The sequence below is a fragment of the Pholis gunnellus genome (assembly GCF_910591455.1).
Source record: "Pholis gunnellus genome assembly, chromosome: 9".
In the NCBI taxonomy this organism is placed as follows: domain Eukaryota; kingdom Metazoa; phylum Chordata; class Actinopteri; order Perciformes; family Pholidae; genus Pholis; species Pholis gunnellus.
In genome coordinates this window covers 16,465,924-16,478,316 of record NC_136535.1, presented here as the reverse complement: position 1 = coordinate 16,478,316, position 12,393 = coordinate 16,465,924, and the positions used below count along the sequence as shown (strand labels likewise).

The window sequence follows — 12,393 nt, the reverse complement described above, 5'->3', positions numbered from 1 at the left end:
GGGGAGTCCTTGCAGGGACTCAGAAAGATAGTCCTAGTAGCAAAACACTCAAGATGTACCTCTTTGTGGGTGCACTGGAAGTAATTTAAGGAGATGGCTAATAACAGCAGAGATTATCACGTGCACGGAGTACCTGCTCCCTCTGAGGGGGGCTGGACATGATGGGAGGCGTTTCCAGCTTTAGCTGCGCGTTGCTTACAGACATTTCTTGCGCTCCCAGCTGTTGATTTGAGCGCAGTCCTGCACATGGCCGGTCAACAAACCAGTTGACGTTGGATGCATGAAACACGGACGGAATCTCATCGTTAATTAAAAAGTGCTGTGCCGAAATGGAAACAAGAAGCCGGGTTTGGAATGAGCAAGAACAATAGAAGCGCTGCGTAACTGAGACAGCACGCCTGCAAAAGACGAGAGAGACTGGTGCGCCTTGGCACCGAGGGAAGGACCAAACTTCAAGGACGAGCTGAGCATCAATTTAGGACAAAAGATCGGCACACTAAAAACTAGCATGTTCCTGTTGACTGTTTTCTATAATATACATTTGTAAGCATCAACTTAAGATCCAGGATAAGGTGTGGAACGCGCGTCCCTGTTGTGCTCATTTCGCTCAAAACAACTGTGCCAAATGCTGGAATGGCTTGTGGCTCTGTGCATTGTGATCCTGGTGGGCTTAATCTGGCCAGGCTCCAAATATTTTGGCACTGAGAGACAGTCGGGTGCCTTGCTTCGGGGACTGGGGAGTTCGCAACAGACAACCAAGGACAAGACCGGGAGGTGCGTCTCGGAGCAAGAGGGGGGCGACGTTTCCCAGGCGGCCTGCGATGAGAAAGCACGCACCGTGGCACTAATATGCAAACCGTCCGCGCTGGCCAACTATCTCCTGAAACACTGCAGGACTTTCAGTAATTACTCGCCGTGTGTCGGCTGGACGTGGCGGGCCAGCGCCTTCCTCCAGAGTGTGTACGAGGCGTGCTGGCCGTACGACAGTCCGGTCCAGTTTGTGCGGGACAACCTGCAGCTGAGCGATGAGGGGCTGGTGGCCCTGGACTGGGCAGTGCCGTCCTACCAGAAACGACGCAGGACTTCCAGTCACTCCACCAGTCCCGTTCTGCTCATCATCCCAAACTCTTTTGGGAAGTTCACCAGGAATGTGTTAAAGGTGCGTTCTTGGTTTTTCTCAGACATCACAGTATAACAAATGTATCCTAATGATAGGAGTTGAATGGCCATAGATAATAATATTCATGCAGAAACTGAACAGTCACACAATGGATCACGATGTGCATCATCAAAAGTTATTAAATGTAAAAAAAAGTATTTTTTTTAATGTTCAGGTGAGCTGATTGCTGAACAGAGTAGGGTACCTCATCCTGACCAATATGAAAGAAACACAAATCTGTAAAATGATAGAAATAGCTCTTGGTCTGCACACAGCCTCATATTGCTGTTTCTGAATAACCAATTTGTATCAATTTCATTGGCAAAGGTCAGGATGCATCTTAAATTGTGTGAAGGACTTTGTAGCCACTCCGTCTCTAATCTGTCTCTCATACAGTTCAGCAGCTGCTTGAGAGTGCCCTGTGTTTCATTGTGTATACAGTTGCAACAAGCAGGAGTTAGCATCTCCACAGCTAAAATACAACAACACTAAACAATAACAGAGCAAATTATTTTCAAATTCAGATGTAACATGCAGGACCAAGTCTGTCGAAAGAGAACTCGCACGTTCACTTATTTATGTGCAACTCAACAACGCCCATTTGGGCAAAGGCAATCACTTGAGCTTAAGCCTTTTGACAAGCTCAGTTGGAAGAAAAGAGCGGAGGGGGGTAAAAAACGAGCAGATGCGGAGGCAGCACCAGTCTTTCAACTAGTCGTTCAATACACTGACTGAGGTAATTGAGTGAGGGATTACAAAGCACTGCTTGATGTGAGGGGCCTGGGGAAGTGCATGCGCTGCTCCACATGACTGCCTGCTGGCTCTCGCACAACTCTGGGCACCTGGCATAGCTCATTTCATTTCATACTGCTAGGTCTGTGTGTAAATTCATCACAGGCTGACTGTCGACCCATTGTCAGAAATAACAACTCTGCAAGCACTCAACACCAACAAAGCCAAATGGTTTGATATTAATCTAGAGTGATCGCCTTTGTATAGATCTAAAAACAAGTGTTAATAAACAATGGTGCGACAACAATAGAAGGAAAACATTCTAAATATTTGTCTTTACAACAGGAAAAAGCTAAATGGAAGGAGGGATGAAAAGTAATTGTTACATTCAGACAGATCTGTGCCTCATGCTTATTTTTGGGCCATCATCAGTTTGTGATGCTGTCAGTTATGCTTGGGAAAGCTGAGGCACCACAAGGGATATACACCAATTAAGATCACTCCTGTCACTGGTGTGCATAACCCAGTGTGTGTGTGTGTGTGTGTGTGTGTGTGTGTGTGTGTGTGTGTGTGTGTAAGAAGAGCTCACGTTTGCGTGGGCATACACACATGGGTCTATATCCGTGACTCAGAGAAGAAATTTAGAGGAAATGTAGATTATTTTGGGCATGCGGTTCCTGTCCCCTTCTCTTTTACACGGCACATTTCAGTAGCTCATGAATTTTTTGAATGGGCCATCTCCTCGTAAATCATTCACATGTTTACTCTCCGTTTGTCTTTTTGATCCCTTGATTCATGTGGTCTGGCATGATTCATAAATATTTTCATGATGGCATAATCAAACATTAATGAAGTACAGTACCTGACAGTATATACAGTATTTTCATTGGCTATAAAGTCTGAAATGTGTTCCTCCCAAAACACCCAGTTAGTTAGTTAGATAGATCACTGTGCATTGAAATACTGCTAACTACTAATAGGATCATAAAACACGTTTACCAAAAATACATAGCCATTGATCTCTCTGTCTTGTTTTTTCTTCTTCTTAAAGCAGACATTAAAAGCTAGAAATTCAGGGGAAAATGCTTATTTGCTTTCCTGATTCCTGAGTTATTAGATTGATAACTCTCTCTTGTGTGGTGAATATGAAGCTGTTTAACTTAGCTTAGCATAAAGACTGGAACCGGGGAAACCGCTAGCTCTGTCCGAAGGTAACCAAATCAGCCTCCCAGCACCTCTAAAGCTCATCAATTAAGGCATTATATCTCGTTAGTTTCTTTTAATGCTGAAGCGTAAAAACAACACATTGTATTGTGTATGCATGTCAAGCACATAACCTCCCTGTAAAATAAACGTGTACGTTTTTTTTGTGGTTAGCTAATCAGCTTCTGCTGTTCACAGTGAGATTGTGAGACAGGACTTTGATCTTGATTGATTCTCATCATTTTTGCAGAGAAAGTGAAGAAGCGTAGTTCCCAACTATTTAAACCAGCACTGAATGTATGTAAACTCTCAAGTCCAAGAAAGTCTGCATAGTCAGCTACCCTCCATAAACTCTCCTGATCTCAGCCATCAACAAACTCAATTTATTTTCATTCTCAACTTCAAAAAGGTCACGCACAGGGGTCAGTTATATAGACTTGAGGTGTGTAAAGACGTGTAGGAGTGAGCCCAATGTTCAGTCGTCTGTGTTCCCTGTTTAGAGCAAAGTGTTGAAAGACCATAAAATGTTCCTGGAGGCAGACATCCAGCTGTTGCAACCATTTTGCCTCATATGATTTACACTTTCCTGACATAAACTCACTTGTGTACCATCATTTTGTGACCTAGTTAAGTGTTTTATTCAGTATGCTTTTGGCACTCTTTTTCACATCAAGTATTTCTCATTCCTCATAGATATGAGGTACTATATAATCCGGTCGTTGTGTGTAATTTACCTTTCAACACTTAGATAATTGTCTTTTCTGATTGCCGAGAGAGCATCCTGGAGTTTTCCGAATTCCTTGCAGGATGGGATGATAGCTTGGCACTGATGCACTAAAAGTGGGCAAGTTTTGCCATTAAAAGTCAAGATTAGATCAGTGAGAGGTTATAGTCGCAGTAAAACTTAATCAGTCCGAGGGTCGGAAATGTTTCAATCACAGAAATATTACCAGCAGTACAAAGCACAATACCCAGATATACTAGGACATACAGTAGATGAACTGAATGAGTAGGCAAATAATGAAATGGGGCGTTAGATCGGTTGTTGATTGTTTTCAACACACCAGGGCCAGTCTGTAGGACAGTTTTTCAGTCAGCTCTTGGTTTTGAAGGAGGACAATGTTGACGTGTGCAGAGTTGATTTTCAGCTTTAGTTTGAAGGTCTTTATGTTATTATTAAGTGAAGAGGGAAGGAATTTCAGCCCATAACTGTTCTGCTGCACTATTCAAAATCTGTGTGTCGAGAGGACACAGGGATAAAGAGTAAATTCTCGCCACACTTCAGAGCAAAATGCAAATTTATCCCCAAAATGTCATCCAATATCAGTGCCTTGCCCTACCTGGAATAAATCTTCCCATTAGGATTTGGCAGCACTTCTGTCTATGACGCATGGGGGCAGCTGTTTTGATTCACTAAAGTGTCATGGTATCACATTTCTTACCAGCCAATGAAGTAGATGCTCATTTAACATAGAATATAGACAGGAAACACATTTTCATGGAGGCTTGTGGAACAGGAGCCATTTGGCTGGTGCGTCAGTTCTTGCTGTTTTTACTATAGCAGGCAGACTTTCCAACACTCTGTATCTATGGTATCATGGTCTTTTAAGTAACCGCTCTTCTCCAGCAGTGCTGCCATGTTGGATGGAAGGACAGAGTTTTTCTATCTCTGCTGTAATGCAACAGACTCTGCTTTGTTTAGCTAGGGTTCATACAATTAGTTGGTCTGGAAACTGCCAACCAATTAAGTATAAAGATGTCAGTCATGGAATTGATTATACAACAAGTACAGTCACTTTTAATCTCCATTTTTATCATTTGTTTTATCTACATATAGTGCTGGGTGAGCCTATACAATAGAATAATAATATCATCCCTTCCTGAAATGCTGCCTGCTCTCCTGCACAAATCCAACTCAGAGGAGCAGATCTATTCCCTGGACACAGGCCAGTTCAAGAGTATTTAGGGAAACTATTGACCTGAACAGAGGACAGAGCATTGTAGCGAGATGCTTTGTTGCCTCTAAAAGGCTTCTAATCGAATTAGCATCCTTAATTGAACTTGATTTGTGGCAACATGTGGCGATGAAGCTGCTGAAGTTTGTTTAATGCTAGACGTGGTCTCACAGAAGTAGATCAACTTATTCAATGTGCTTTGAATGGAAAATTGTGGAATTTATGTCTTTGTTTCAGTGGAGTGGGGGAGGAGAATAATGCTTTCTGTGTGCGTGTTTGTGTATAAGAAGCACAGTGTGTATGAGGGCTGGCATGTTTGGAGCCAATGTTTGGAGTCACTGCTGAAGGAATTTGTCACCGAGCTGACAGTTTATCAGCACGAGCAGAAAACTGCTGCAGGAGCAGCAGCAGCAGGTCGCTTTTTACTTCTCCTGCAATGGCGCTGAAATCTCTAAAAAGGACAAATTCCCACAGTCATGATGATACTTTAGGAACATTATTGCCAGAAATTTAATTTGCATAAATATGATCTCGGAAAAAGGTCAAGTTACTTAAATCTAATTAAGTCACATTAAGGAAGTACTTAGAACAAGTGTTCCCTCTAAGCTGGTGACTTTATCAGATGGTCCAAAAAATATATTATTGCTTTGCTTCCTTTTGGTAACACATTGTGTAAAAGATACAGGCGTTGCTGTGTCTGTTATGGGCTTAGTGGATTCTTCCATTCGTTTTATTTGCCATCCTGAAGGCGTGTTTGGTATGTATTGGGAGCGGTTGTTACTCATCGCTCACTGTGCCTGTTATGGTGGGTGATTCACACAGTGCATCACCACAGTGTCGCTGTATTAATACCGGAGCAGGCAGGCGTGAGCAGGACGAAATCATTTCGCACTCGGTTCACCTAATTTAATTCCAGCAACACTCATCCCTCAGCCCCGGCCCTCATACGCAGTTTAAATTGTGAAGTAATCGTGTCTCTCAATATCTTTGGGAATTCAACCGAGCTCAAATGATTCATATTCATCAGAAATTGCTCTTCTCCTCGTCTCATGATTCAAAAGAGTATCTGTAATGAGTTAGCTAAGAGGCTAATGAATAAGCGAGTGAATGGTGTTCCGGTGTATTGGCTCTGCTCAGAGCTCTCCTGACACTGCCAAGCGATGCATCTGGTCGAGTAAATCCTCTTTTCATACAGACAACCAGAAAGTGGCAAAAATCCTGCTGCAGTCTTCCTCAGCTGGTAAATATTTAATGCAGAGATTCTGCAGCTCTTCCTGCGTCGCACTGGGATTTCTGCAGGTTCAAGGCAGAATGTAACTCAGACAATTTGTTTGAACAGGCTTCCGCCATTTTTTCTGACCACAAACTTTTTTGAACACTACTGCCTCTATGTTGAGGGGAAGACTCTTTTTGTGTTTCCAGACACTGATAGATTGAATTATGTATTCTAAAAGGTAATATTCAGAGCCTTGGCGGGATCAATCTCTCATTTTCAGTCCTTCTCTGCATAGAGAGCTCGTCAGTGTAATTGATCTATTTGCTATTTCTGCTCGACTCTAAATCAAAACTGCCCAAAGTTATATTTCACACTTTATGTAGTTATAAGCTCTGGTTTAGACTTATTAAAGTCGGATGATGTTTCATAGGAATGTATATAATATATTATATGTCATATGAGAATCTGTGCTAAATATGTTACACTTGCTACTATCATTAACAAGATTAAGGATTTCTCTGCTTTCCTTCTTTGACACCGTTACAGGCTTGTAATGTTTTTAGTAAACAACAGTTTACTACTGAGCCAGTCTACTGAGAGAATAAACCATTAGATTTGGAGAGACAGATTTGCATAACCCTTCAAAACGAAATACATTTGATTTCTCTCCAACCTGCAGCTGACTGAAAGGAAAGACTTCCTGCCAGAGACATGAGATCACAGGTTTCCGTATACTCGAGCCCTTTCGGTTCTCGTGCCAAATTTTGTCCAGCTCAAGGAGAGCTGCATCGTGCAGGTTGAGGCTGTCTGAGCTGAGAATCTGGCTGCATGGCATCTAATGAGACTGTATTATTGGCTTTCACCAAGGCCTCCACACTGTCAAAGTTGACAATCACCAAAGGGAGGCTTCCTCGGCCATGTTTTGCCACTGATTTGTTTGCTTCTTTGGGCCACATTGTGAAGGCAGTATCTCGGGATGCATAACTCTTGTTTGTTCATGTTCATCTGTGCCAAACAAAGAAGCTTACTAGTGTGTGTATCTGTCAAGAGTTGGTTGTTCCACTATTTGAAATCATAAATAGGTGAAACTGGTAGAGAAAATAGCACATGATTCAGTGGTATGTCAACATGTTGACTGTTATTTTTTAAATAGCGTAATGACGGTTGAACCTATTCTGCAGTATTACAGTGTAAAGTAGTTAAGCTGCACAGAGCAACAATTACAGTACTTGTGCAGTTTTACTGTGTTCCCACTTCCCTCAGCAACTGTTCATTTATTTTTCCTTACAATAAAAAGTAGGACCACGACACTTCAGGTGTTACAACTAGAAAGACATTTAGTAAAACTAAATGGAAACTGATTTCTTAAAGGGGGCATTGTTTAATTCTTAAGGCATTATAACCAAGAGACCAGGCCACACTATTTAGAGTGTGTGGCTTATTCAGAAGAACAAAGAAGATTTATTTATGTAGGCATAGTGTATGTAAAATGTATCGTCAATCAACCATTCCTCGTCTTTTCTCTGTCACGTTACATACATGGATTAATACCTTTCCCTCCTTGACTTATGGCTTTAATTCAAAGGAGCAATCACACAAAATATAGAATTCCCCACAAATCCTCCATAATGTTCCCAATCCGTAACACTTGCACTTTTTGATGACACATCGACAGCCTTTTACTTATATTTTCCCGCCTCCTCTCTCTACAGTTGTGTGAAACGGCACTGTCCCACGGCTACCTTCCGGCAGTTTTCAACCGCCGCAGCCACAACGGCACCCCGCTCACCACCCTCAAGCTGCAGCAGTTTGGTGACCCTGCGGATCTGCGCGAGGCAGTGCGCTATATTCGCCATAGACAGCCAGCAGGAAGACTGTATGCAGTCAGCGAGAGCACAGGCTCGGGCCTTCTCCTCTCTTACCTTGGGGAGTGTGGATCATCCAGCTACATGACGGCTGCCGTCTGCCTGTCACCTGTGTTCCGCTGTCAGAGCTGGTTTGAGAACGGGCTGTGCTGGCCTCTGCAGTGGGCGTTGGCGCTCTACCAGAAGATCTGTCTCAGCAGGTATGGAGGGAAACGTGCTATACAAATATAAAAGGGGAGGTAAACAGAAAGACTCAAGCGGACCCAACTTTTTCAAAGTAAGATTCTGGTTAAATACGTGTCTTATTTTGTATAGTTCTGGCCTTTATTTCTATATTATTTCAACTTTCAGTCATGTTTCGAACATGAGCACACCTAAAATTACAGCAACAATCCCTCCTAACACAAGAAAGATGTTTGCACAACTACGGCGGGATAGGTTGCCACATTCCCAGGTGTCAGCAATTAACCTGAGCACTTACCAATAACAACCAGAACTACGGAAACAACAGTTTAAGTTATTTTCTACAGTAGATTTCTCGGGTATTTCCTATCCTTTTGGAACATGGTGAATTAGTTTGTGAGAATAATGAGTTTTGGAAGACAGAATGAGATCAACACCTTCTCTTTCAGTTAACCGCAGGTTAACTGTAAGATATCTCAGTGTCAAGTGACAAAACAACCCAGCTTCATGAGGCTGCTGCATGATACAAACGATGAGAAAATCTCAAACAAATACACAAAATTAGGAATTTTCAAATCAGCCAAAAGGGATACGCAGTAACAAGGAGATTGTAAGAAAAACCGATTGTAAGTACTCACTAACCATTTACTGGAAAGGCACAGACAATTAAGGAGACAATCAAGTTGCTGTAGCAACAGATGGCCTGCTCAGTGTCAAGTCAGTGATTCTGAGAGACATCGTGATTCAGGTAACGTTTTCCTAATCAATGCCACTGACCCAGCTCTTCAAAATTGATTTACTGGTTTTCTCTTTTTCTTCCCGTTTATTTATATGCTTCTGTTCTTCTTTGTGCTTGTGTGTGTGTGTGTGTGTGTGTGTGTGTGTGTGTGTGTGTGTGTGTGTGTGTGTGTGTGTGTGTGTGTGTGTGTGTGTGTGTGTGTGTGCACGGATGATCTGCATAGGTACAAGACGGTGCTGGGTGAGAACATACAGACTGACGCCCTGTTTTCTAGCTGTTCCTTACGTGGCCTGGAGGAGGCGTTGTTCTGTCAGACCGGACAGGTGGGCTCAGCACCAGCAGCACCGACAGGGACCAGCAGTGTCTGCAATACTTCAGGTTCCTGGGATGCTTACTGGGAACGCAATGAACCCTTGAGAGACGTGGATGAAGTGGCCATTCCTGTTCTGAGCGTGTGCGCTCAGGATGACCCAGTCCGCGGTGACGCCCAATCCACGGTGCCCTTTGAACTCTTTGAGACAAACCCACATTTTTTCCTCCTCCTGACTGACCGTGGAAGTCACTGTGGTTTCTCCACCCAGCCCGAGTGGAGCGCCGCCGGTGCATTCGGTGCAGCCGGTCCTGCGGCTGCACCGAACAGTGGGATGGCGAGCCGTTGGACCAACTGGAGCCACAAAGCTCTGCTGGAGTTCTTCAGGGCGACCACGGACTTCTTCGCCGCAGAAGAGAGAGCAAAGCAACTCGCTGCTCGGAGGAGGGGGCTGGGGGGAGGAGCAGGAGGGAGGGTTTTCCGCCACCGCAGTGTCAGTACATGTAAACGAGTGCCAGCGTGTTCCCATAATATCCATGCCATTTACAACTGGCAGAGGTCCTATACACGATGAGGGAGCTTAATGGAAGTTAATGGACTACACTAATGCCTTCTGATATTGTTTAGATTTGGACTGTGAAGGACTCCGGTTGCCTGTGTGACACTCAGCAACTAAGTGTTAAGATATCCAAAACTAGAAAAGTGCAGATGTTGTTATGTACTGAGGTCATGCAGTGTGTGTCATTCTCAAACATTTGATGTTCGCCATAAATCCCTCGGACAGAAGAAGACCACGACAGGCCACAAGCTTGCATGCAGTTGTTATGTTTAACTGCTGAACAGTTCTACAGACTGATACAAATCTCTTCACTGCCAGCAGGTAAAACTGGAGGAATCTGTCACACGTACACTCATCGATTCATCAATTCATCTGCCTCACATTCTACACAGTTCACAGCGGACGTTTGAAACCTTGACACTTACTGTAGTATCTTGCCGTTTTCATCACTGAAAGGATATTTATAGGAGAGCAAAAGTGTTGAAAGTGTTGTGCATAGATTAGAAAGGTGAAGAAATAAATCCTGTAAAAGTTTGAAATTGATTGGAGCTACATGTCAGATGAGTTTAATGAACTAATCCAGTGGTATGATGCACATTAAAGAGAGTTTACTGTGTATATTATTGAATGTTCTCTTCTGTATTGGGAAATGTCCTGTGATGCCCAGAATAGAGGAACTTATGTGTGACTGGCACCCAGTTAGCTTTTGGAGGAAAATCTTTGTCATGAGGTTATGATATTTTAATGAGCCGGGTGGCTGGAAGCACTTTGAGAGTTTTCCTGTCTCATCGTTTAGGTTTCCCCTGGCCGCTCAGGATCTGAAGGGTATGGAGCTGTGATGGTGGCTCGTTTCGCACGAAGATAGAGCTTCTAAGACTTTGCAGCATAACGACCTTTTGAACATTTCTCAAGTCCCTGTAAAGTGTGTTATTTAGGTTCATTTTTGTGCAGCAAATAAAAATTATACAAAGTAATAAATATTGCGTTGAAAGTGAATTAACACTTCAAAAAGCAGATCAGCAGTTTAATGAGCAATTAAGCCAAGAGTCAGAGAAGTAGAAAGCATCACGACATTAAATCATCAAGCACCGTTTGTCAATTGACTTTTGTCTTCTGTTGTTTTATAAACATGCATTACGCCAGTAAAAATATAATGAATGAACCAAGATGACAAACTTGGGATGTACAGTTTGCAATATGTCCTGAAAAAGAGCATTTATCTTTCCACTGCAGGTAAGTACATTTCTCATCAACACCAGCATGTTGCATAATATATCCTGTTCTCGGTTTCCCATTCATTTTGCTTCACACTATAGTTGGGATCTGTGGTCTTGTCAAAACTCTGCTGAATAAATGCTAACACTCCCCATTACAGCACAGTCCCCACAGCTATTCCATCGTGTGTGTGTGTGTGTTTTAATACTGTGTTTGTCCCCCCACTGAGCCTTATCCACTCAGACAGCTGGAACACAGCAGTGTAGACACAGACACACAAAAATGTGTGCCAGCAGACACACAAAAATGTGTGCCAGCAGACACATTGTCAACACGCATCCCAAACACACAGAGAGACAGACAGACAGAGAGAGAGACACACACAGACATGCAAACAAGCTGTTGCATACATATGTACATGATATTTTTATACACGCTCATTATGTAAAGGGAGATTCGCAGCCCACAAGCCATGGTATTGACACAGTTTGTAACTGGAAGCAATCAAGTCATAATCATTATTGCAGTTGCGGAGGGAAGAGCAGTTTCGTCTTATTCAATTCCTGTCCACATTTCCGGTCTTGGGGTAGAAGCGACATGTCTTTGGTCTTAAATGAATCCCTTTAATTATCATGTTTTGTCTTTAAAGAGGCAAAATGGGAATCAAAGACCTTTTTCATTGCATGCATACAGTTGGGGAGTTTGACCTGATTTAATGGAGCAGAAACAAGACTATACAAGACTGAAAAAAGGTTTAAATGCACAGGTGTCCCAAAATATACTGTAAGCAGATCTCATGCATGCATCAGAGCCACAGATGTGTTAAATAACAAAAGATGTCCCAAAGATGTATGGACATCTGTGTTGTTAATGTATCTGATCATGCACAAACTACTGTTTTATTACAGCAGCATATTAGTGTGCTTCATAAAGCATTTCATAATCAAATATTGATAGATAGGCTTTAATCCTGTGCTGTTGACAAATTGAAGCTTGAGCTTGTCATTGGTAGATCTTATCACTCGAGTCATAATGTGTCTGTTAATAACAGGCACACCAACATGTCTATCCAGCATGTATCACAAAACCAGTTTACCATATGTAGTATGATCTCTTGGTCATTGCAGTGAATTTGTTTTTTTTAATCATTTAAATCTACAAATTGTGTTTGAGACCAGTGTTATTCACATTATTCAACTCTTATTTTGAAAAAACCAGAACAAGCAGTAAACTTCAGGGACCTTTAAGTGGGCAAGT

At 42.6% G+C, this 12,393-nt stretch overlaps 1 protein-coding gene across 1 annotated transcript; it reads left to right on the top strand.

Annotated features, from left to right (window-relative positions):
• Positions 1–359: 359 nt before the first annotated feature.
• Positions 360–9,936, top strand: abhd15a (abhydrolase domain containing 15a; the record flags this gene model as incomplete). The annotated part of the gene is made up of 3 exons (XM_079166276.1): positions 360–1,159; positions 7,978–8,330; positions 9,276–9,936. The coding sequence occupies exons 1-3, from the start codon at positions 626–628 to the stop codon at positions 9,934–9,936; spliced, it is 1,548 nt and encodes a 515-aa protein (XP_079022402.1). The 5' UTR covers positions 360–625.
• Between the last annotated feature and the right edge of the window lie 2,457 nt (positions 9,937–12,393).